Below are 27,025 nucleotides of genomic sequence, written 5' to 3' on the forward strand. Positions count from 1 at the left end.
ATTTTAGAGTCATGGTGGCAGATCAGAATCTCAAAACTGAATTTTTGAAAATATTTTGAATTCTGCTCTCATTGGAACAACTAGGCTACAGTCAATGTAAGAGCAGCATTTTTAAACAACAGATTTTCTTTTATGAAGCAAAACACTTATCATTAAAATCACCAAATATCTCTATGCTGTCAAACTGAAATGTATGTATTATTAGATTTTTGTAAACAGAATTTTTGACAATATTTTGTTTTTGTTTTGCAGAGTTCAGAGTTCTTTATTCTCCCTCAAGGGGAAATTCAGTGTGCAGTGTCAAGGTCAACATCCTCTGTCAGTCTCTCTTTTATCATCACAGATTCACAGCTGTTATCTGACCTTAATTGACCCTGAACTTATAATTAACAAAGGAGGTGTGACTTTTCTTTCTACTCATGGAAGGCTTCCAGGGGCTACACAACGTAGCTTTGTCTGGGACATAACACAAATGAACTGATCTGAGTCTCAGTGGTAAAAAACAAAACAAGCAACAACAAACAGTTGTGTTAAAGTTGTGACCTTTGCCCTCCTCACCTACCTGTCACTGACCTAAATGAGCAGCTGGACCACTAACCCTCCTCATGGCATGTCAGTCAGTCCAGCTGAGCACTTACATGTCATTCATTCATTCATTAATCCAGAGAGTCCTGAGGGACTTTATGCTGCTCTCAGGTCTTAACCCTAGAACACTAACGTCGGGTGATTTTCACCCATGAAATTATTGTTTCATAATTTTCATTATGTTGCTGTTGTCTGAGTTTCATGGGTCCCTGGGTAGCTTCATACTGCTCACTGACGTCATTGAAGGTAGGCATGCTCCCATCCCTAGTTTTTTCAGCAGGCACATGTTCGGGTGGATTTCACCCGACGTTAGTGTTTATGTATCTAAATCTGGCGACCGTTTCTGGTGATGCTGAAAATGTTTCTTTTTTCTTTTAACTCCACCAAATAAGGCTCAAATGTCCCACAAATGGGTGGTCTGAAGGACAAAGTCCCAGCTCCATTAGTTTTTTTTTAAGGAAGTTTTTGTTAAAAAACAAAAAAAAATCACAAATTTTGGACATTTTTTTATAGGGTCACCATGATACCTTTTTTTTCATTTTGTGAAACATTGTATAGTGGAAAATTAAGGAAGTGTACTTCAATTTGCCATGTATTGTTGTATTTTAATATACTTTGGTGAGAAATATTTTTTTATGGGTATATTATATCGGGTAAAAAATACCCGGCGTTAGTGATGATGTTACTTTTTGTAACGTTAGTGTTCTAGGGTTTTCTGTTATGAACACCCTGCAGTGTACAGTGAACTTACCCTACAAAAATATATCCAACTTTTTTTTAAAGCTTCTTAGCTCATTGTTTTAACTTTATACTGGCTGTATATTAACTATAAATGGTCTTTAGCAAAAATCAGAATTGTACATGAGGATTGTATTATTTGAATGTTATGATCATCTTATTATTGCTTTACCAACAGTCTAAAAATAAATGAGGAAGAACAGCTGTGTTATTGTTCTGACTCAGTCTCCGTCACTTTACTTCATGTATCCGCCCGACTCATTCTCCGAGAATCACGTGATTCTTCAGAAACTCTGCAGCGCACGTTGAGGAAGTACTGGGCAATAAACAAATCAAAAATATGTTTAAGACATTTTTTTATTTCCTGTTGCTTTCAAAATAAAAGCTCTACAAATCTCAGCCGTGTCATCTGCAGACGTTGCCATGCCTCATTGTGTTCAATAGGTGGCAGCTGAGCTCATCATTACTGAAGGAAGTATAGTAATAATGTGTCAGCAACACGTTGGATCAAAAACATTGTGTAACCATTATGTACAGCTGAAGTCACTACGTAAACAAGGCAGTGGTGCAGGGATACAGAAAGCTCATGTGAATATAGTACACCAGTCACACTAAACACATTACAATTGTTTTATATACAATATAGTAGAAACACATTCAGTAGGCTGTCAAAAACAATTGTGAATATAAAAGTGATTGATTCCATTTTTTTTTTTTTTTACCATAAAAACCTCTTTAAATACAACAGACTGATGTAAACGCAGGCATCAGTTGAAGGCTGGTGGATGGAAGTTATCAGGGAACTCTGAGCACAATGTTGCACCCGTCTCGTCTCTCTTTACTCTGAATATGGAGAACTCATCTGTGAAGTAAAAGAAGAACATCAGCACCAGATAATATGAACGGCCCTGTTGCAAAGATGTATAGACACTGTGCCTATCTTTTAGAACCTGGACCTGATTTCTGGCACAAAATACGGCCATTTACTCACCCATACAACTTGGTGTCATTATTTCATATCATATTCTCCTTTAAGTTGTGATTTTTTTGTTTTTGTTTGTATTTGTTACGGTGATGTTGGTTTTAAAAATTATAATTGTGCTGATTTGTTTACCCTAACATAAAAACCCATCACATACACACACACATACACACAGGACAAGGCTGCTGTTTTTCTATATTTTTCTTGTGAACACATTCAATGAAAATCATTGGAAGAAAATCAAAATGAAAGTCATTTTGTATATCAGGTTGGCAATGTGCAGGACTTTTTGTCGAACAGCATGAACAGAATGGTGTATTTGTAAGGAACTATTTTCAATTGTGGATTAAAACACATCTGGTACAGTGTATAAGGGACCGAGTCAAAGTAAACTATATTTTATGTGCTATTTGGTCTTTTCATTGGATGTATTTATACCAAGGAAAATACCTACTGCCGACCTTATCCTTTAAAACATTAGTAGTAGCCAACAGTCAAACAGGGGCCGATATAACAAAAATAACCTGTAGCTCTAACAAACAGTGAGACTTTGCTCACCATCTTAAATATTTTGGGTAAATAAAGACTATTTTAAGAACAATGGCCAAATGAGAAACTACATCCAAGCACTGAGCTCCATTTACCTCAGTAGAAAATGTCTTCAGTCACAAGACTGGCTAGACTCTCTGCCTTCTTGTTGCTCTCCCCACAACAACAATGTTAGCATACTACATGATTTCCTGCTTTTTGTTGCTGGTTGCTAGCCTGTGTCACTAATTACTACCATGGTAATCTTAGTCCTGAGTTAGCCTGCGGTTAAGATGTCTGATGTCTGTGGCCTAAAACAAGTCAGTGTTTATTTCTGTGAGACAGCCTCAACTTGCATTAAACTCATCTACGTATGAGCACATTTAAGACTGGACCAACACTACACACCACTGTGACCCCCGGATGCTGAGGCGTGTGAACTCACCGTGTCAATGTCGAAGCACAGGTGTTCGTTGAGCATGTCAAACTCCCCGGGAGTCATTGGGGGCTCAGGAGACTGGCAGGAAGGTGGTGTGGCGTTTGAATTAGGCCTGGATACAAGGGAGACAAAGTACAAGTGAAGGCAGTGTTCAGTGTTCCACTCATCATAAACCATGTAGGTTGTACTGGCAGCTTTTCAACATTCATACCCTAAATATTGAGTGTTAAAGGGATAGTTCAAAATAGTTTTAGGAGTAGGTTCATTACCTTTAATTGTCGGTGCAAGCTATTTTTAGAACGGCGGAGCAGAGCCGCGAGCTGCTCAGAGCTATGCTACAGAGGCTAATGGGATTTCTTGGTTTCCCTCATCAAACTCATCAAATACACAATCCAACAACTCCAAAACGCTCTGGTGGACAAGTCGTGACCTGCACATTCACCACGCTATGAGATAATAACAGAACGTTACGAGACAGAGTTGTTTTCAAGATAAATTCATGCAAATCCGCTGATGCGCGTTCCCGTCGGGGGCAGTTTTTCGGCAAGTAGTCTCTGCATTTGCCTCGAAAACAACTCCGCCGTTCTAAAAAAGGCTTGCACTGATAGGTAACGAACCTACTCTTACTCTCTACTCTTACTTAACAAAGGTTCATCCAAAATTCATAAAAAGTTATTTGAATAATAGTTTCATGTCAGTAATGAACTCACCTCAACTGCGAGATGGGGATCAGGACAGATGGTATGTATGGATACGCTGGAAATCGAACATGAGGGAGATTAGTGATGTAACCCACTATCTTGTCCATCAACACACACTCAGAACATGCTCTAAAAACAACACATGAGGGATTGGGTTTGTATCCTTGCCTTTGCTCGGCTGACTGTTGTAAAGCCGACCGAAGGCCTCGTCCTTGGGGATGTCAGGGTAGAGGAACTTGAGGGGGTTCTCTGGGACAAAACCATCCGAGATCACTTTGTAGTCCCGTATGATGTCGGCAAATGGGAGAGCACTGAGCCGGTTCTTAGTGTACGGCTCCACCGAGTTGAGCTTCGCATCTCCTGTTGTAACAGCAATATTGATAATTATGATAACAACTTTTTTTCAAATAAGGACAACTAATTAAGTACATAATGAGAAGCAAGTGTATACAAACATAGAGTTCGACTGAGAGTTGATTTTGAAAGGTCGATAAAATAAAAAAACATCGTGCTGGAAAAAGCCAACAGCTGATTACTCGGCCTATACCTTGTAAAATAAGCACATAGCTGAGTCTGCATCACATTTTAATCAGAATAACGTCTTTAGTCCTTTAGCCATCTTTACGACATCACAGGCAGCTCTGCAATATACATGTAGGCAACTATTTATTTTGTGTTTGGGCAGCAGTAATATCAAGTCCTGTTTGAATATTAATTATCTCAGGTACATAACTGTCTTTACAAGCTGTTTAACAGGTAAATTTAAAGGCACCAACAGTCAGCTGACCTTATGTGACCTTTGTTCTGGTCAGTTCTATGAGCTGCCCCATAGCTCCACTGTTCAGTCAGCTAAACAGGGCACTACAGCAATCAAGAGCATGTATACATTTCTTTGTCACTAACAGAGGTGATCTAATTTTTTAAAAAACATTCCTCCAATTATAAAACACAACTGGCCTTCATGGTCCTGAAGAACAACCAAACATTTTGTAGCTGACATCCTGCTGTGAGTGAAGGGGGCTAAGGCGAGGCTGCATCTGTTTTGAACATCTGTCTTTGGGGCCAGTGATGAGAACTTTTGTCTTGTCACAGATACATTTTAAGACCTTCAACAAAGGTATGTCAAATAGATTCTGGTCTGTTTTTACGCAGGGTGCTTTCCAATCAAGCATAGTTATTTAAATGCCTAATATAAGCATTTAAAAATGGTTTAGTTTGTTTTTCTATACAGTTGGTTTGGTGGAAACGTGGTGGAAAGCTCACCGTTGTCATTGTGCTCCACCCAGGTGAAGGTGATTCCTCCAAGGTGGCTCTCACTGAAGCGTAGGAGGAAAGTGCCTGGCTCCCTGTCCTTCAGCAGGGTGCGCTCCATCTCTTTACTCACAAAGCCCATGATGTAGCTAAACGAGACATGCTGTTATTCTTTGCATTGAATGTTTTGTCTGACTGTCCAAATTGAGTGTCCTCACCTTTTTCATCATTTAGCCTCAATGTACACTTATTAAATCTGCATAATAGAAAGGTCTGGCCCTTGGAGCCGTCCTTCTACATAGTAAAATGAACTTACTTCTCATTCCAAACAGGCAGCAAGTGTTTCTTGATGAGCTCCAGGATGGAGTCCAGCCACATCCAGAAACTGAAGGGCTTCCCTGGAATATTCTCCTGGAGCAATCAGACACAAAGAGCAAATACTCAGCATTTAAACGCATTAAAATCACATCATGTGCAGCATGGGATGGAGATATGACATAATGCTTTCTTATCAGCCACAACCACCATGTTTGATGTGGTTATGTAACTGATTTCTTACCTTTGAAAACTTCGACCAGGACACCTGATAGTCACTACAGGAGGCATGCTGACCTACAGAGATACAGGAGATAACATCAGACTAAGGACTCGTGCAAGAAGCTCTGAACTCTTCAAGTAAACAGCCTCAGTATGATCTTAACAGCAACTATCAACTCTTAGTCTTAACACTGGCTACATGTTTTTTTTTCATCTTTTTTCACTTATTCCAAAGTCAAATCAAGCTCAAGCATCAACAGACCGAGAAGCTTTTCTCCCAGCATGGTGAGCTGCTCCTTGTTCAGGCCCCGACCAGCAAAAGTGGAGAACTGCCAGCTGAGGACCTCAGAGAGCTGACTCCAACTGGCCCGAGGCGGGTTCCCAAAGAAGGCCAAGTTCTGGGAAGGGTAAAGGGGGAACATTTTTTTGTTTATATGAACGCTTTCCATCTCTTCCAGGACATTAAAAACAGTCAGAGTCAGAGTGTTGGCTCACCCTGGGCTCATCTGTCAGAAGGTTGTACCACATGACGGAGGCCCAGCCTCCAGGCAGCTGGCTCACATTGGAAATAACCACCAGCGGCAGAGAACATGTCTGAAAGAAATCACACACACACAATTATTAAGCCCCTGCCAATAAAACAACAATCGACAGCCAGCCAATCAAGTAGAATCAACTCTGACCTCCAGATCGATGGTGAGACCCTGCACCGTGAAGCAAGCCTCAAAACTGAGAGAGTGAAGTTCCTCTGTCACAGAGAGCAGACCCTGCAAAACACACAGGAACCACATCACTGCTTCATGTACAGATGATGAGACTCATCTATTCTAACTGTGTTAAAGTGGTGGGACAGAAAATAGTGGAAATTATAGTTTATCAGTTGCATTTTGAAATTAATTTGAATTCAGAAAACAAAGCACAAAAACAAATTTGATGATTTCATGTCAACCAGTAAGTCTGATGAGTCCTGTTGTCTATACATGTACATTATAAACATAATAGTGTTCAGAGAGCACATGACTTACCTCGTTCCCCTTTGTGCCATTGATATATTTCTTCTCTTTCAACTGCTGTAAGGTACAAACCCAGTGTCAGTGTCAGACCACGATAGAGCTAATTCAGTTCTATATTATATACTATACACATGTAAGTGAAACTGGATTTAGTCTACTGTGAGTGTGTGAGGCAGATTTAGAACAAAGAGATAATACATTGGCTTCTTGAAGTTAGGAGAGAAACAGATTTTTTCAATAATAAATGAAATCCTAACAACAATCAGACAGTTCTTACCAGGTGTCTAAACTCCACTGAGAGGCAGCCATTGGAGTAGTCCTCAATATCCATAACTTTAGTGTTGTTGGTCAGGATGAAAAACTGACGACTTCTGATTGAATAAGACGGTAAAACAAAACAGAACAAAACAAAACAAAAAAGATTTGAATAAACATGCTGGAATCATGCAGCAGAGCGTATCAGTCGCTGAGTGATTTTGGATGATACGCCGCAACTTAAAGGACAATTCTGGGCAAATTCAACTCGGGGTGTATTTTCCTAACGTTTTAGGTCTAAAAGAAGGAATCTTAAGATTTTCAGTTTAATTGCTCCTGTTTTGCGGTAGTTGTATCTGTCCCCGCATCGTCATGGCAGCAATGAATGGGAGCAGATGCAAGTTCCGCTGTTTACATCCCTCAAAGCCGCAATTTTTTCCACAGACAGCATCAGATGGCGACTCAAACATGCACCGAGAAGTTTGTTTACTTGAAGCAACCTGACATGCTTGTAAAACTAGATCTAATTCAAAGTCTCCCAGAGTCTCGCACGAGACCCAAGTTGCCGCGCTCGGTGTGTTCACGTGCAGTCGGAAGCTCCTGTTTGTGTCATAAACACAGGAATATCAACTCTTGACTTGCTTGAAGTAAACTTCTTGGTGCATGTTTGAGTAGCCATCTGACGCTGTCTGTGGAAAAAAATGCGGCTTTGAGGGATGTAAACAGCCTAAGCAGCGGAACTTCCATCTGCTCCATTCATCGCTGCCGTGGCGATGCGGGGACAGACACAACTACCACAGAACAGGAGCATTTAAATTGAAAATCTTCAGATTCCTTCTTTTAGACCTAAAATGTTAGGAAAATACAGCCCTGAGTTGAATTTGCTCGGAATTGTCCTTTAAGCTGGTGAATCAAACAGGTCAAAACACGACTTGAACTATAAATGTAAAAAACACCAAACTTCACATGATTGTAATAACTACCAAAGCTTAGCTATGAGACCTGTTGGAGAGGATACAGTAGCTCTCCTCAACTCTGTTATAACCAGGTCATGAAAACACAAAGCAGCAATTTTGTTGTTCTGTATGTTGTTTTTATTGTTATTTTTTTTACTATTGTGAAAGACTAATAAAACATTGTTTTATAGAGCTTGTAGGTATTCAGTACTGTATGTGATATTTGTAATCTAGTGTAGTGTGCTGTTCTTCACACCTGCCGACATGGTGCAACGCTGCTTCTATCTGAGCTAAAATTAAACATCAGCAGAACATCCTGTTTCGAGGTTGGTTGTACTCACACTCTGCCGGGGGGAAGGTCCCTAGAAACACACAAACACACACAAATAAAAAGGTTGCACCGACGTATTCTTCAAATGCAAGGTGGAACTTTCACATTGACCAATAAATTGATGGAATAGTTAGGAGTCATATGCACATAATATTGCTAAGAATTAAAATTAAAATCTCACTTGTCGAATGTGGTTTTCACTTTCAGCTGATAGTCCACCTCTGGAAGTTTAACCAGGAGTCTGGGGGGAATCAGAGAAAGAGAGAGAGAGAAACTTAACTGAACTCTCAACCAACACAGATAAAACATTTTTTACTAAGCAATAACATATATAAAAAAACTATAAGCAGCAAAAAGGTCAGATATTGTTTGATTTAAAGGTACATTGTGTAGGAATTACTCCTATCTAGCGTTGTGGTTGTATATCGCAAGAACTCAATCGTATTTTTCATGCTGCATTCACGTGAAATTGGGCAGACGGCAGACGGACGACAGCTGCTGCGCGTAATGGCATAAACAAGCCTCTATGTAAACAAGTGGTCCGTCAGCACGAGGCAAAACAATACACGTGACAATATATTGTCATGGAGATGTGGTATTGTTTACCTGACCCACGTTTTACCGGCTTTCTCTGGACTTCTGTGACTAAAATGACATCTGGTTTGTTACCGACGGCCGTCTGCCCGACTGCACGTGAATGCAGCATCAGTTACCACGGTGACTTTTCACAGACGCCACCCCGACCTGAGCCGACAGCTCCGGTGTCTCCGCTGAGTTTCCGTGGTTTCCTACCGTCACGCTGCCACTGAAGGTAAAAACATGGCGACACCACATGGCAGCCAGCACCGAGCTTACCCGCTCCATGTAGATATGAATGATATGAACGGCTAATTCAGAGCTGAAAGGAACACTTCAGTTTGTTGATGGGGGGGATTACTGATTAATGAAACGAAATAATCGATTTTCGTGAATAGATAACAAGTTACACAATGTCCCTTTAAAATCAGTGTGTAAACAGGAATATCACAGTCAAACACACCAGGAAAACCTCAGGTAAACACATGTTACATAATGATACCTGACTTTGGTGGTGAATTGTACTCCAGTCTTGATGATGAGGGGTTTTTGTGGATGTGTGGGCATACACGGCTGCTTCTCCACCACAAATGAGCTGAGAACAAAGCCAGACCTCACATCATTTACAGTTTTCAGCAAACAGTAGCAGCACGTTCAACAACAGATACTCTAAACAGATTAAAGAGAGCAATGGCCCTCACAGATCACAGATAGAGAGAAGTCTTCCTGTTTATTGTGGGGCAAAGAAAGAATGTGTTTCAGCTATACGCCACCATTGGCGTAAATAATAGTAGTGGAAGTGACAATTCATACAGATAGTTCAGGTTTAAACTCCGGACAAAGAGAACAAATGAGTGTTTGAGGAGATTCGATGAAATGAAAGAATTTCTTAGAGGCCACAAGGAGGAAGGTGTCACATTACATGATGACAAATAGCTAAACTGTAATTTGAGAACAAAATGTGAAGAATCACTACCACAGAGATACAGTTACAATTTCCTGATGAGAAAAGGGATGTAATGTGAATAATAGGCAAAGTACTCAGTAGCTACACAAAACTCAGACGAGAGCTATCAATAACAGGAAGCAATAGCAACTCAGCATAAAAGGCAGAGACAGAGAATATACAACTATATGACTCAGTTTCCCCAAAAAGATAGCCGAAAAATCTTCAAGTACTAATTAAATAATGGAAAATTACATAATAGAAATATTACATAACTAACATAACATAATAATAGCAGAATTAGTTTGATGATGATGTTCACATAATGATAATAACAATTTACAGCTTTCATCATGGTCACTTGAGTCACGCCTGAGAGAGTCAAACCACAGCTGGGTGTGTTTCCTGTATCAGCACCTTTCTCTGTTTCCTTTTCTACTATACTGTGCTTTTAGCGCTCTAAGTAAAGCAAGGGTGTGCTATCACAACATTGCTTCTTAGAAAGCCTTTATGTTTCATCTTTACATTGTCAGAGGCAGCTGACTTCTCTGTCTCTGTTCTTTAGATCTCTGTGTATGAGCGTTTCTCTGTACATCAAACAGACTGAGAGGTCGACCCAGTGATGGGACCAGTTGGAGCTTTGGAGAAGAGTCTCCAGTTCTGCTGCAGCTCAATAATGTTAGTTATATTAGAGATAGACACTTTATTTAGCTTCATTTCATTTGTAGTTTACAATTTGACTTTGGCAGCTCTTTTTTTGCCATATTCTGTTTTTTAACCTTTGACCTCTCTTAGATACACTCTCTGATTGCACATTTGTTTTCTCCTTGACCCTCCTTGCTACTTAATACATTTGTTTTACTCCCCTTTATCCCGATATAACAATCAAGGCTTTTTGGCGAATTGGCCCATTGCCATAATCCATAATTGTCACAAGTTGTGACCTGCACATTCACCACGCTATGAGATAATAACAGAACGTTACGAGACTGAGTTTTTTTTTTAGGTAAATTCATGCAAAACCACTGATGCGCGTTCCAGTCGGGGGCAGTTTTTCGGCAAGCAGTCTCAACTCTGTCTGCTAACGTTCCGTTATTATCTCATAGCGTGGTGAATGTGCAGGTCACAACTTGTCCACCAGAGCGTTTTGGAGTTGTTGGATTGTGTATTTGATGAGTTTGATGAGGGAAACCAAGAAATCCCATTAGCCTCCGTAGCGTAGCTCTGAGCAGCTTGCGGCTCTGCTCCGCCGTTCTAAAAATAGCTTGCACCAAAAATTAAAGGTAAAAATAAAAAATAAAACTGTTCATTCTCAAACAACGATTTACTGACGAAGGTGTGGGAACAAAATAAAAAGATTATATTGTGTTTTTATAGTGTGTGTCCACGGTGTTGGTTGTGTTTTGTCGCCTGTGTTGCGTAGCGTGGCGTTCAGAGTAGTTACCTCTTGATGAGGTGGTAGATGAGGTATTTGACTCGCTCCTCCATCTGGGTTTTCTGCAGTGGGATTGGGTCGCCCTCGTAGGTCACCTTGACAACCAGCTCCCCCAGTTTGTCCAGCTGACGTTTGATCTGGAAGAGACTCTGGGCTGTCAGAGTAAACCTGAGAGGGGATGAAGAGGGTGAGATGTTTATTTAAAATGTGACATTCATATATCATGTCACACTGATCTGTTCTGACAAGAGTTTCTACTTCCTCAGACTATTTTGGGAAAAGACAGTTGCTTTTATTTCAATCTGGATGATGGACCAACAAACAGTTGAGCCAAACAGATGTGAATGCTTTAATCTATTTCTGTGTTTTTATACAGAAGCAACCTGTTTTATCAGAGTGTGAACAGAACTGTTGAGACTCCTCTCTTCTCCAAACTAACAAGTGGCACCAGTACAAAGATGAGAAAGGGTGAAAGGGCAGCATGTGCAGAAAAAACTACAAACACTCTTGACATTAGTTGAGCTATATGTTTTCATGATAAAGAAATTATCAGATGACCCAGTTATTATTATCTGATTGTTCTAATAATCAGGGCCGGCCCCTGGCATAAACACTCTATGCGGTTGTTTAGGGCCACAGCCTTAGGTGGGGGGCCACATGATCAGAAAAGTACAGGGGATCTTTCAAGTCATTTAAACATCCTGAGGTCTGCACGCACGCTATGAGCTTTATATGTAATTTGAAGTCAATATTCAGCTTCTTTTATCTCACATTTGAGACATTTGGTGAAAATAGAACGGCAGAATGACAACATTTGTGCTCAAAAAGCAATCTTACAAAATTTCATTTTAGACTTGTTTTCTACACTTATCTATTACTGTATTCATATCCTATTTCAAGCACCAAAACAGTTCATTCTCATGACTGAAGGTGTGTTTTTACAAGGGATTTGAAATTTTTCAAAAAGCAGACCTCAAATTTCCAGCATTTGGCCTAAATTATTTCTTTATACAGTGTTCTAGGACAAACTGGTCTCAGTGTGCTTACAGCAGAGGTTCTAATATTTAGACATAAAACACTTGAGTATTGTTACATCTGCAAGTATCTTAAAAAGATCAATTTAAGAAAATATGTACCGGTTAAAGTCGAGAAAATGGCCTCAAACCTCAGAGGGTTTTAACCAGTGATTTGGTGTTTGCGCTTAGAGTGCAGGGCCACAAACAAAAATCTTGTTTAGGGCCACCAAAATCCTAGGGCCGGCCCTGCTAATAATGACCCCTTCATTTAATCATCAGGAGTTATGGTTTGGTAAATTCTGATAAACCTACATACTACCCAACAAAGTAAAAAGAACTCCAGCCATCTGAAACTCAAATGTCAGAAGATCAAGAGGAGTTATACTAAGTTAGAACACAGTAAAAATGTTTCCTGTGAAAAACCACCCTGACGATGTCACCGGGGTTATCTCAGTTTTGGCTTCACGATCTCAAGATGTGAGCGTGGGAAAAAACTGACTGGCAGACACAACCAGTACCACACACAGTCTTAAAAAAAGAGGTAATGTTGATTTGCATCTTAGAGCTTGAACCAACCTCTGCTGCTTTGATTTTGGCTGCTCTTTTTTTTTTTTTTTGTAAATCTGTATATCGTAGCGCTCCCAAACTGCAAAGCTCAGTCACCATTCAGTCATTGCAATAACCCTCAAGTGTTCAGATCTACAAGGCAAAAACATTTTTCTATTTTTCTTCCTGAACATGTCTTCTTTCAGGTTATTTTAAGGTGGTTATTTTACTTCATGTTATCTTCTTTCATTGATTTCTCCTAAATTCACCAAAAGTTAGCATTCTACTGTGACATACTGTGCTGTGCCTGTTGTCTGACCCATATCATGTCAGGTATCATTGTAAAGCTCTCTCTCTCTATTGATTTTTTAGGGATGGTGACAGTATTTTCTCATTTACAGAGTGATAAAAAGAGATATCCAAAATCCCCTCTGTAAAAACCTTTGACTCTAATATGTCAACAAAACAAGAGGCTTTATCCATTGTTCAGATTTCAGTTCTGGAAATATGCTATTTAAAACTTGTAATACAAAAAATATTTGTCTTAATGTAAGTGATAAACTTAGGAAGTTTCATGGTCTATTAAAATTTTTACCCTGTTCACCTGTAGTAACCCCTTAATGTAGGCCTACTGTACATAGAGAGCATGTGGGTATGTTTCTGTCATAACTTCACTACAGTAAAAGGAAAGTACAGATTCCAGCAGAGATCCAGCTCTTTACCAGCTCTGCAGCTGGTCCAGGCCGGTGAGCAGCGGACCACCGATGGCGGCGACCTGCTGCCTGCGTTTCCAGTCCTGCAGCTCCGGGTTGAGCTGCGAGGTCATCAGGTCGTCAATCTCCTTAATCACAACGTCCATCTTTGACAGTATCTCCTGACAGGGGGGTGTGAAGAAGAATTATACTACCTTTTTTTCTGCATAGTGTATTCAGAGACATTGAGTCCCTCCCATGTCAGCATTTCACATGATAATACAAACACACACCTTCCTTTTGAAGTCGAGCCTGTTGAGCATTTCCTGTAGTCTTGTTACTTCCTGTTTCATTATGTCAGAGTTCCTTTCTGCTGACTCTGGCATACACACACAAACATAAACTTTTGAGCACATTCTTGGGTGTATTATCACAAATTGCTTTCTGTGTGTGTTCTCGTGTGTAAATCTCACCCCGGGACTGGAGGGTCTTGTAACGGAAATCAAAGTCGTCCTGCATGTCCTCAATGTATTTCACTGCCTGGTCCATCAACTAGATGCAGACAGACACAGTGTCTTTGAATTTCATTTTACAATATGAGTGATAGTGTTGAATTGATTATCGGTATCTGCTGAAATGACTTGAATGTTTCTGTCACCTGCACGCTGCCCCTGATGACGCCCACTCTGTTGTCCATGTTCTTCTGCCTCTCAAAGGCCACAGAGCTTTGCAATGATTTCTCCAGTGGTCCCTGAGAACACATTTTATTTTCAGTCATCTCTTTATTCTCTATGCACTGACCATCCAAAACATATAGATATAACAGTGCCAACTGTTCGTCTCATTGTGGAGTGGCCGATGAAACTCATACTTTGGAAACTTCACAACACAATCTTATTAAATCTTAAACAAATTCAGCCCTTCTTAAAGGGATAGTTCAACATTTTGGCAAATTGGCCCATTGCCATAATCCCTATAGTTTTAGCAGTAGGTTTGTTAACTTTAATTGTCGGTGCAAGCTATTTTTAGAACGGTGGAGCAGAGCTGCAAGCTGCTCAGAGCTACGCAACAGAGGCTAATGGGATTTCTTGGTTTCCCTCATCAAACTCATCTAATACACAATCCAACAACTCCAAAATGCTCTGGTAGACAAGTTGTGACCTGCACATTCACCACACTATGAGATAATAGCAGAACGTTATAAGACAGAGTTGTTTTCGAGGTAAATTCATGCAAAACCGCTGATGCGCGTTCCCGTTGGAGGCAGTTTTTCAGCAAGCAGTCTCTGCATTTGCCTCAAAAACAACTCTGTCTCGTAACGTTGCGCTATTATCTCATAACGTGGTGAATGTGCAGGTCACAACTTGTCTACGAGAGCGTTTTGGAGTTGTTGGATTGTGTATTTGATGGGAAACCAAGAAATTCCATGAGCCTCCGTGGCGTATAGCTCTGAGCAGCTCGCAGCTGTGCTACGCAGTTCTAAAAATAGCTTGCACTGACAATGAAGGTAAAGGTAACGAACAATGGGCTAATTTGGCAAAATGTTAAACTATCCCTTTAACAGCTGATGCAGCTAAATCTTCTCTCATATTGAATATTGCTTTACAAATTGGGCGTTCACAGGCGCCACAGTTCTGAAACCCATAGAACAGCTAAATAATAGAGCAATCAAGATATATTTGTAATATAAAACTCTATTTTGGCTATAATGAAAGAGAACGTGAAGACACATGAAACGTCAAAGGTGTGGTCAGATACTTGGAGCGCTGCCAGTTTTAGAGTCTGGAGGCGTTACAGCCTGTAGCAATAACATTTGTGTGACTCTCGGAGAATCAGTTTATGATTCTTCTCCGCAACTGACCGAGTGATGTAATGGCAAGTCAAAGTCAACTGAGTTTTATACATAAGGGGTTTGATATTTTGCTGCAGATATTTCAGTTTGCAAAATAAACAAGCTGTAGATACAGCAGATACAGCCTTTATAGTTAGAAACACTGACTTGCAAACAACTCTAATATCCAGCTTTTTAGCACTGCTTTAAGTAAGTCAACACCTGCAGCTCCTAAATGTATATACTGTATAAAAAATATTAAGAAATAAATAAAAAAGGAATGAAGGAAAAATAAATCCTAAATTCTTTCAGTTTCATCTACTTTTGAAAACACATCTCTGATGCAACAGTTTTCAGTTTTACAACTAAAACGATTCCTAATTAGCCAGTTATTGTTGATTCTGTTGAACATCACTAGAACAAACAAAAAACATATTTTATCGTTATTACAACACTTACAGTACACAATTACCGTAAGTGCCAGGGATTAACGCATATTGTCATTCCACACTGTTCCTGGAAGCTGGCCTTATTTACCAGCAGTGGTTGTTATCCAGGAAGCAGAGGGACTTTCCCTCTGAGGGAGTTGATGTGACAAACCTGTTCCTGCATGCAAGCGCTGGAGAGGATCCTGCTCTCTTCCCTCAGGCAGTTGGAGATGACTCTGGCCATGACAGCAGGGTTGGATGCATATTTGACCTGTGGGGCCAAACACACACAATCACATGTACTGTAAAATATAGTTGATCAATAAGATGACTGATGGCATTGTGAGGTTTTTCCCAGAAGAGCTGCCATGCATTGAATCATAAATGGAATGCAGCTAAACTTGACCTTGAAATAATGAAAGTGAACATGAAGACACATGAAGTCAAAGGCGTGCTCAGATACTTGGAGCACGGCCAGTTTTAGAGTCTGGAGGCGTTATGGCCTGTACTGTAGCAATAATAACATCTGGTGACTCTCGGAGAATCAGTTTATGATTCTTCTCCGTAACAGACCGAGTGATGTAATGACAAGTCAAAGTCAACTGAAGATTACTGTGGTGATTCCTGAGATTAACTCCTGACAGTGATGATGTGATGACTTCGGAGCATCTCAGACATAAGTGAAAAAATACAGTAGAGTTTTAAACATATGGGGTTTGATATTTTGGGACATATTTAATTTTGGGAAATTTGGCTCATTGTTTTCAGAACACATTTTTAAAGGTATAATGTGTAGGAATTCCCCCCATCTAGCGGTGCGGTTGCATATCGGAACTTATTCTTGATGTTGCATTCACGTGAAATCGGGCAGACGTCAGACAGACAACAGACGCTGCATGAAACAGGATAAAGAAGCGTCTATGTAAACAAGTGGTCCGCCAGCACGAGGCAAAACAATACAGGCGTGACAATATGTTGTCATGGTGATGTCGTATTGTTTACCTGACCCACGTTTTACCGTCTTTCTCTCGTGGAGTAAAATGACATCTGGTTGGTTTGCCGACGGCCGTCTGCCTGACTGCACCTGAATGCAACATCAGTGCCTCCGTCCTTCCTCACGCTACACAGTGGTGACTAGAGATGGGATTTATGGCTCTTTGAGGGGAGTCGGATCTTGGTGAGCCGTTCCTTTCAAAGAGCCGTTCAAAAAACTGGCTCATTTGACTGATTTTTTAAATATTTATTAAGTTTTAAGAAGCCAGCCTGGTGGTAACTCATTTTATCTTGGAAATAATGGGGTGAGATTTGGAACAAAATAATACAAAATTAGATATCCCACTAATATCTGAGTTTGCACGCCACTTACGTAGACAATGGAGCAGCTTCAATTGACTGTTATGAACACACAGAGATGTAAAAAAAAAAAAAAAAGAACGGTTCCCAGCTGTGACTCGGTTCCCATCGTTCATGTTAACGAGCCGTTCAATAGAATCGGTTCGTTCGTGACGTCACAACACTAGTGGTGACAGTTTTAACAGGCCGAGCCGACAGCTCCGGTGAGTTTCCGTGGTTACCTACAGTCGCGCTGCCACTCAACGTAAAAAATGACGATGCAACATGGCCGCCTCGGTTCGGTGCGTCGCCCACTTATGTATTTGTAACGACTTGTAACAACTCATTCTAAGGTACGAGAAAGCTTTCATTTGTATGCGGGTGTGATTCCACTTCAGTGAAATACGTATTTATGAAAGACATATTTGATTTTTGCTAATAAAAAGCCAAATAAGTTACATACTGGGGCTTTAAATGTGGTAGATTATTTCAGAGGGTCCCTAATAGTGTTCAATTAAAAAAAAAAAAAACCTCTTATACATACAATGCCTTCACAGGCAGGGAGCATCCTATGACTAGTAATTGACCTTTATGTGAAGTGTCCCCGAACTTTTGTATTTGTTTTGTTTCATACTGACAGCAGAGAGCAACCCCACATAAAAATGAAAAAAAAAATCAATGTTCACATGACATTCAGCTTAAGATACAAAAATTCCCTCAGACAAACTCCTGCATCTGTACACAACCTCTACATAACCACAAAAGGAGCGTGGTGAGATTTTACCCATCAGCTCATTTGAAAAAAAAAAACTTCAGAAAGTACGAAGAAATTCTGCTGTGGGAAGAGGAAAGTTTTCTCTGTGACTAAGGTGACATGCATCAGCATCATTTGCCAGAACAGGGACCGAGGATGATCACATCACACCTACACACACACTTTCATGTCAATACCATAGCATTCAACACTGGCAAGTAGCAGGTCGGCTCGTTTCTAAAACTGTTGATTACTGGCTCACTTCTCCTTTTGGGTCCACACACACACGTATTTTAGAGAGACTTTTGGTGCTCATCTCTTCCTGCAGTGGTGTTCACACAACACACATCTGACAGACAGCTTAACCAATTTTGGTTGGTTTAACCAATTGTGAGACATTTTCCTAAATTTCTGAGGAAGACCGATGAAGGTCAGGCAGACGCAGACGGAGGGGTTTTCCCCTCCGGTGATTCTGCCTGAGTCTTTTTTTTTTCAGAAACTTTATTAAGTTAACATGGTGCAATACAAATCAATACACCAACAAAATGCAGAGGGAAGCTTACGAAAACAAAGTGTACATAAATTCAAAGTTTTTTAGCTTTCATGTTGATGGACTTAATACAGTATATTGTTTGGCTTCGAGTGGTTTTTGATTAGTGTAACGACATTTATGAATATGCCATTTGGCTAACTGTATAATAAGATTGATGATATAGTATTGTTTTTCTTTTGCAGATGGATTGTCAGTGAAGCCAGCACAGGCAATCGAAAAAGAAATCAGGTTGCAAATATCTTCCCATAATTTGGTTGAGAAAGGGCAAGACCAAAATTAATGAAAAACATCTTCAGGGTGTCCTACACAGAAAGAGCAGTTTAAATCTATATCTTTTTTAAATCGTTGTAAAAAAAAAACTTTAGATGGGTAAATTCTGTTAATTATTTTAAAAGATACTTCTTTTACCTTATTATTAATCATATATCTAGCAGGATTCTGCCTGAGTCTGAGTGATGAGACAAACAATGGAGAGAGATGGACACATGACTCTGGTTTAAATCTCTTTTGTATTGTTGAGGATGCAACGAAAAAATGACTTAGGCTACACATCACAACAACAAGCCACAAACAACCCCCTACCACGCAAGAGTAACTACTTCCTCTGAGATGTGTTGACACATTCACGCACACACGCTCAGACACACAGGAAACAGCGGTATGGGCCTCACATGGCTCTGCTGTAAAGGCTACAGTATGTCTTTTCCAGAATAAAATGTTCTGCTGAGGCATTTCACGTCAGCTCACTGCAAACAAACATCCTGTGCAGCTCCAGGAACGGTGTCTAACTTTCTTACGTGCTCACCTGGAGATCATCTACACAATATGATGACATGACAGACACACTAACAACAGAGGGAAGGCGTGCTCCACTGCGCAAAACCTCCTAATATCTGTGGGGAAACAGACACAAACACCTGCTTGTTCCCTGCCTGTGCTGTTATTACGTAAGTATTTTCATGCATTAAAGAGATAGTTCTACATTTTGGCAAATTCGCCTATTGCCATAATCCCTATGGTCAGATAGGTATGTTCATTACCTTTAATTATTGGTGCATGTTGGTTTGAGATCAGCGGGGCAGAGACGTGAGCTGCTCAGTGAACACAATGGAGGTGAATGGTACAGGTGCCCTGTCCCTCAAAACTCATCAAATACACAATCCAACAACTCCAAAATGCTCTCGTGGACAAGTTGTGACCTGCATATTCAACACACTGTGAAATAATCATGTAATATTACAAGATGGAGTTGTTTTTGAGGCAAATCCATACAGTAGCTGGAATTACATTCCAGACATGGCTGCTGGGCGGAGTGATTTCAAAAGCGCAAGTAGTTCTGTGAATTTGCAAAAGAAGTGTTTATAATGCTTTACTTTAATTTTGTGTGGGATGTTCTGGGCTTTTACTCATTTTATTTCACATTTGAAACACTCATCGGTGAAACCAGAAGCTGCCTCTCTCAGGTAACAGAGAAGAACCACACACAAACAGAAACCACATTCAAACTAACCAAGTCAAGCGTCCAGCTGACACATTTTACTTCCCCGTCACCTCTGGCACATGGAGTTCATACGCCACAAAACTACTTCTCCATATGTAACATGGTCAGTTTATGGTTGAAATGTTTGCCCCCGAGGAAGCGCACTGCTTTTCTTCCTGCCTGCCTCTGGTTCTGTGACCTCAAACTCATTCCACTTGTTTGTCACTGATATGTGTCAGTGAAAGCACGTACGATGTTTCCACACTGTGATCTTATGTCTCAGCCGTAACACCTTCTTTGTTTACTCCCTCTGATCTCCTACAGTAAACACTGTGGTGAAAGTTGTTGTAGTTGTGTCATTCATGACCTCTACTGTGTGTGAGAGCTTTGTGTCGGTCGGTGCTGTGAAAAGCAACAGAAAAGTCCCGACTGAATAAAAGGTCAACGCTGCCCTGAGTGAGGACCTGTAGGGACGGGAGGAGGGGACACACCTGTAACTGCTGCTGGATGATTTTCATGTTGTGCCTCTGTAGGAAGTTCTGCTCCTGTGAACGCACCCTCTCCAACTGGGACAGCAGGTTGGTGAACAGCACCGCCGCCGTCGACTCATCGTTAGCCGCCGTGTCCCTGGAAACACAGAGACAGCGGCGTTGGTGTTGAGGAAGACTCCCAGCCAAACCCATGAAGATGGAATTACCGTTTTACATACAATAGCACACATTAGTTCCCCATGATGTCTACTCATGGGTAACTGTATAAAACTGTATAACTTCATTCACTAGGGACAGTTAACGGTCGCAGCCCACTCATCAACCATTTTGGTTTCTGTGGCGGTTTTATGGAAACAGCTCACAGGGATGTGAAAGAGAAGAAAAAACAGGAAGGCGCCGAGCATGGGGTCCTCTGATCAGAGAACAGTCTGGCTTCTGTGGAACGGGGTCTGACATGATTCTGCATATAGAGCCTGCAAACATGTGCAGGGGTTTATTGTGAATCCTGGTGTGAACACTTCAGGGCTATACTGCATTTACCAGTGTGGTGAGAAAAGGTGAAACATAACAGACTTAAAGCAGAAGTAAGCGATATTTTTGTGTTAATATAAGTCTTAAATATCTTCCGACAGCAATCACTTACATAGAGTGTTTGGACCGAAACACGGGTCTCTCAGTCACTCTGCTCTGCTCTGAGCCGAGGAGAAAACTTTTCTCGTATCCTACAAGTTTTATCCAATGAGGAGAGAGAACGGCATGAAGGGCTGTGTGTGCAGCCAAGGGATGCGCCTGAATGTGGTGACGTAGGGACGAGGACCAATAGATCCATGACGAGGGCGGGGGCTGCTAACTCCATCGGCTGACAAGAAGTTATGGTGCGTTCAAGGCAACCCGTAACTCGTGTTTTTCTGACCTGTGAAGTCGTACCAGTTCGATCTGGTGCGAGTTCACGGGTCGGAAGTTACGAGTGGCCGTTATAGTGACTTTCACAGGTAAAACAGGTGCAACAGGAAGGAAAAACACGAGTTACGGGTTGCCTGGAACGCTACAAAGTCGTAAGTCGTGACTTGAAGCTGTAACTTACGGTTTCAAAAGCCTGCCTGGAACGCAGCATTAGCCAAAACGACTGGATCGCTTACTTCTGCTTTAAGGTGCGTTCACACCGGACCTTTTACTTTTGTCGCTGGAGGACAGCTGGAGCTCCGAGCAAAAATTAGCTCATCGCTCGAGATGGGAAATCCCAAGTCGACGTCATTCCGCTGGTCGTCAGTCGCTTGCCACTCAACGCTGATTGGCTGCCGTAATCCCGGTGGTGCCGGTGTATACAGAGAGACATGGCAGTGGACACCGACAAACTGGAGTCTGTTGAATTGTGCCAAACTGATGAGCGATTGCAGCTGAGCGATAAGGCCATAACAAAAGGGGCGATACGAGCGACAGCGAAAAAAATAAAAAGGCCCGGTGTGGATGCACCTTTAAAGGACAATTTCAGGCAAATTCAACTTGAGGCCATATTTTAGTAATAGTTTAGGTCTAAAAGAGGTCTTTTTAACGTCTTGTTATGCAGTAGTTCTGTCTGTCCCCGCATCGCCACGGCAGCGTAAAATGGGAGCGGACAGATCGGACGGATCTTACGCTGTTGAGGCTGTTTACATCCCTCAAAACTGCATTTTTTTCCCCACAGACAGCGTCAGATGGATATTCTAACATACACCGAGGAGTTTGTTTACTTCAACATGTTCATAAACGGAGCTGCAATACAAAGTCTTGCGAAGTCTCTCACAAGAGTCATGTCGATGCACTCAGTATGTTTACAGGCAGAATAAACAACAGCCAGATTTACTGACCTGTAAACACACTGAGATAGTCAACTAGACTCTCGTGCCAGACTTCGCGAGATCGCGCGATACTTTGTATTACAGCTCCGTTTACAAACATGTCAGCTTTCTTGAAGTAAACAAACTCCTCGGTGTATGTTTGATTAGCCGCCTGACGCTGTCTGCGGGAAAAAAAGCGGTTTTGTGGGACGTAAACAGCCTTAAACAGCGTAAGATCAGTCTGCTCCCATTATACGCTGCTGTGGCGATTCCTTCTTTTAGACCTAAAATATTAGGAAATTATAGCCCCATGGTTGAACTTTCCTGAAATTCTGTGTCTTATTGGATTATTAACCCCTTCAACACACACCAGCAACATTATAACATGGACTATTGTTTCTGTCTGTTATTCAGTCTTCCGCTCTGATCTCCATCATCTGTAATAAAAATAAATGGGTGTCTTTTTCTTTTACTTTTCTGTATTGTGGAGGTCAGGTCAGCGTCAGCCTTTGTATTTGACACTTCTAACCCTAACCCTCGCTCTGACCATCTTTCAGAAACACTAGCACACAGGAGGAAGTATCAGGTTTGTAATATGGGCTACTTCTCTACAGCAGGTCCACAGCGTCATTTTATGGGTCAATTCATCAAAATAGAAAAAAACTACATGTTTTTTTTCCCACCCTCGGCGGCTGATTCTGAAGTAGCTGTGGTTTCTGTCAGTCAGTGTTTCCACACTAAACCCACTGCCTCACTTCTACTGAAATTGTTTTTTTTCTCTGTAATTGTGTTGAGGTAACCTTTTGTATCTGTCTAACACTCTTTCATTTCATATGTCCTATGACAAGCACAGGGGACTCACCAGTCCTGAGACTCGATCCAGCTGGCCAGACCCTGTCTGATGTCCATGGGGAAGTTATCATCATACAGATAATCCACATGCTCCAGGAGCCTCATCTCCAGCTGTTGAATCTGCTTCCACTGGCTCATGCTGTGGCGAGCCAAACACACACATCTCATATTATATTAAATATATTACATTAAATTTAAATATTACATTTCAAATTCATCAGTTGTAATAATGTAGTGAGCAGCGGTATTTGTTACCTGTGACGTTCAGTGCGCTGCTCCCCGTCGCTCACACTCAACATGTGCACTTGTTTCTCTCTCTGACTTTCGTTTTTTAATGTGAGTGAGTTCAGGAAGCGCTCTCTCATTTCCACCCACACTGACGCTCCCCCTCAGGTAGGCTTTTCAGGAAACCCCGCCCACACAGTAGACGCACAGGCGCACGCGCACGCGCACGCACACGCACACAAACACACACACATGAAAAAGTATTGTGATCAGTGAGGTGAGAGAGGAAGAAGGTGACGATTTACCGGTAATAAGGAGGACGCACAGGGAGGCAGCGGGTGGTGCCAGGGCGTGTGAGTTAGAAATGAAACAGAAATAAGAAACAATGAGTATATATATATATATATATCCTCTGTGAGGCACTTTGTGTTACATTGTATGAAAAGTGCCATATAAATAAAGTTGATTTGATTTGAGTATCACTTGTTAATTACACCGATCAGGTGTTTACTAATCTGAATTCATGTCAACAACTTTTTTTTGTTGAACTTTTTATTCAGCGTTCTTCAATAGAGACATTGTAAATAGCAATAGTAGCAGTATGATCAATAAAATCATTAAGAAACAAAACATATAGGTGGTCTACTAAACACTATCACACATCAAAATGTTCAAATAATATGGCCTAATTGTTTTTTGCCAATTTATTATTTAAGGTTAATTTTAAAGATGTAAGAGGGGATTTTCTTTAGCCAAATTGTTTTGTGTAAATAAATGTATATTTTACTAAAATAATGATCAAATGTACCTATAATGTATTTTTCATCAGATGATAAATTTGGGTTGGTGATAATAAGAAGTCTACCTATATCTTATCTGATATCTCTGATTTACTCAATTCACATGAAAGCAGTCAACAAACACATGTTCAGCAGTTTCTCCTTCACAACCACAGAACGTACAGGTCTTAGAAACATCACGTAGGAAAAGACAGAATCGTTTGATTTTGAAGGGTGATATCTATGAACAAACTTTAAAAAAAATACCTTTGTTCGTACTTTCTGTATGAGGTAGTAGAAAGACAGCGTTCCATAGTTGGTTTGTTTAGATACGGTATTTAGCTAGACTGGTTCAGGTAAGCTTCTGATAAAAGCATTTTTTATCAGTGATGCGTAGGGTGGTGATCGCTGATAAGGGAGTGTCAAGTTGTAGGTATTGTGCTGAAGTTAATAACACTATTAGGTATCGACATGATGACAGAGTGAAGGTGTGGATCCCATATCTATTCATATACCAAACCTTTTACATCTAGCAAATTGTTTACAGTGTAGGTGTGTTCATCTGACGGCCCTGTGATTGACTGGTGCCTCCTCCACAGCCTCCTATCAATCAGAACAGTGAAAAACAGTCCAGGGAACCAGTGACAGCAGCTCACTCATGACTGTGATCCACATTGTGAGAATTCACTCAGATCAGAGGAGGTGTGTATATGAAAGCAGTTTCAGTGGGATGCCTGTGACAGAAACTAGACCAGAGTTGATCAGAAGTCTGTCTGTCTGTGGTCAAACACAGGAGTAGGCTGTGTAGCACAACTTTTTCTGTTTTTTTTTTTCTCAGAAAACAGTGCACTGCACGTTTAAAACGAGCAGGGACACTGCCACAACGCAGGCTGTTTATAACAGAGGTGTAACAATAGGCAGGAGATGGAGCATAATGATATAGGATAATAAGAGGGCTTCATACAGCCCTCCAACTCACTGAGGTCTGCTGACTCTGTTTAAGGACATGGAAACTTCAATCACCAAAGAGCATAAATGACAATGCTTTCTCAAAGCAGAGTCATCACAGTTGCTGTAAAGAATAAACACATGAAAAATAGAGGTGATGAAACAGTGTATCATTTTGAGTAACTACTTATTTTTTATAACATTAAATGTCACATGCAAAGAGAGCTACAGGTAATTAATAATCATAATATCATATATTATTTTATGCAGCACCTGCAGAAAGACGTTGGTAAAAGCAGTGAAGAAAAGTAATTCACTGGTGACTAGTGAATGAAGTTTTTAAGATGAGACAGATTAAGAAATTATAAATGATAAAAAAGTATCAATACCCATGGTTCTTCAATCTGGTCTTAATTCCATTCAGCGCTAGTTAAATTGGAAGATTGGAATGGAATAATTCTGGAAATATCTTGGGTGAAAATTTGTCTTAAATTTACAGTAAATGGATTGAATCTATCCCCAGTCCGAGCAGATTGTTTGTTTTCATGATGGAAAATTAAAATGTGAGCTTTCTTTAGGAATGCAAGATTGAAGTAGATATTACACAAAGTTGCATGTGGGAAGTGTGGTTGTGTTTGCAGAGGACTGAACAAGGACAGATTCCCTGAAAAGGTAAATATAGCTCAACCAGCACCGTGATTCTTACTAACTTTCTGCTGTTTAGTATTCATAGCCTACTTGTAGGCCTACAGGAGAGAACAGAGGGAGATGGATAAGGACCTTCTGTAATTAACTTTCCCAAATAAATAAAATATAGCTACACGAAACAAAGTTTTTTTTCTATCTATCTATCTATCTATCTATCTATCTATCTATCTATCTATCTATCTATCTATCTATCTATCTATCTATCTATCTATCTATCTATCTATCTATCTATCTATCTATCTATCTATCTATCTATTGTAGTGTATTATCCACCTGAACTTTTAGCTTTAACATCATGTATTATGTTCTTCTTTGTATGCCCTTTTTTGGGAACTGAAGGAAAGTGTGAATTGGTGCTCTGCTTCATGGACATGTTTTGCTTAGAAGTAAACAAATCGAAGGTAGATGTTATAAGTGAGAAAGACGCACATAGCTACATTTATAGATATATAAAGATTGCATTAGGTGTTTAGTAACAGTAAAAGATTAGATAATGAGTGGCTCTTGTGAAATGTACCCTAGGAGAATGTCTTTCCTGTTGTTTCACATTTTTCCTGTGAGAGCCTTGCTTACTGTAAGTTTATGTTAGCCTCGTCCGGGGTAAGAATGCAAGGTCGTAAAACTCTATAGGCTAGATCCTGTCTCATGTCCATAGACGCAAGACATGAACTGCGTATGTTAAACACTTACAGGAATTGTTTAGATTAACAGATACATGGATTGTTCATGTTAATGTCGAGCAGTTAATTCCTATTATGGTAAGCTATATCCTTATGTTGGGAGAAGGTGGAGTTTTGGAGTTAGAATAGAAAGTATATGATCATGGTGTTGAGCCATAGGGGGGAAGATCTCACTTTGGCACCAGGGATGCTTCAGGATTCGGCATTTTTTGTAGGCTACACTGTTCTTCTACTTGTTAATAAACTTCTTTTTGAACACAAGTGAAGACGTGTCGGCGGTGATCCCTTCTTTTCATCAACACATCAATATAGACTACTCTATCTATCTATCTATCTATCTATCTATCTATCTATCTATCTATCTATCTATCTATCTATCTATCTATCTATCTATCTATCTATCTATCTATCTATCTATCTATCTATCTATCTATCTATCTATCTATCTATCTATCTATCTATCTATCTATCTATCTATCTATCTATCTATCATCTCATGCCATGCTGTTCTCTCTACTCTCGGTGTCCAGTAGGGGGCAGTAGGCTACAGCCTCTACAACGTGTCTCCGAGCGGTGAATGAACCGGAATAGACTGAAGGAAGAGCGGGGTCAGCGGTCAG

The 27,025-nt window shown here is 40.5% G+C and overlaps 1 protein-coding gene across 2 annotated transcripts; it reads right to left on the reverse strand.

Annotated features, from left to right (window-relative positions):
- Positions 1-1,374: 1,374 nt before the first annotated feature.
- Positions 1,375-23,403, reverse strand: LOC146964585 (signal transducer and activator of transcription 4-like). Of its 2 annotated transcripts, none has more exons than XM_085764896.1 (24): positions 23,321-23,403; positions 23,076-23,204; positions 20,397-20,532; positions 15,959-16,057; positions 14,186-14,278; positions 14,001-14,079; positions 13,821-13,906; positions 13,558-13,709; positions 11,283-11,441; positions 9,395-9,487; positions 8,498-8,557; positions 8,327-8,347; positions 7,052-7,142; positions 6,787-6,831; positions 6,445-6,528; positions 6,257-6,355; positions 6,024-6,159; positions 5,784-5,836; positions 5,541-5,635; positions 5,237-5,373; positions 4,142-4,333; positions 3,983-4,028; positions 3,279-3,384; positions 1,375-2,185 (listed from the first exon to the last, which is right to left on the reverse strand). In XM_085764896.1, exons 1-24 carry the CDS (start codon positions 23,362-23,364, stop codon positions 2,162-2,164), a joined length of 2,259 nt encoding a protein of 752 aa, XP_085621022.1. In that variant the 5' UTR covers positions 23,365-23,403; the 3' UTR covers positions 1,375-2,161. The 2 variants fall into 2 exon arrangements, with proteins under 2 accessions (XP_085621022.1, XP_085621021.1); XM_085764895.1 differs by having other exon boundaries at positions 7,052-7,145.
- Between the last annotated feature and the right edge of the window lie 3,622 nt (positions 23,404-27,025).

The sequence above is a fragment of the Trachurus japonicus genome, chromosome 21 (genome assembly GCF_045865225.1).
Source record: "Trachurus japonicus isolate A0001 chromosome 21, Traja_1.0".
Classification (NCBI taxonomy): Eukaryota; Metazoa; Chordata; class Actinopteri; order Carangiformes; family Carangidae; genus Trachurus; species Trachurus japonicus.

Bases quoted from the DNA above. Each gene is read 5' to 3' on its own strand.
- LOC146964585 (XM_085764895.1), bottom strand. From the start codon at position 23,364: ATGTTGAGTGTGAGCGACGGGGAGCAGCGCACTGAACGTCACAG. The intron at 4,029-4,141 runs GCAAGGATACAA...TTCGATTTCCAG, and splicing joins CAACAGTCAGCCGAGCAAAG to CGTATCCATACATACCATCT. The intron at 2,186-3,278 runs GTGAGTTCACAC...TTTACTTCACAG, and splicing joins TGTGCTTCGACATTGACACG to ATGAGTTCTCCATATTCAGA.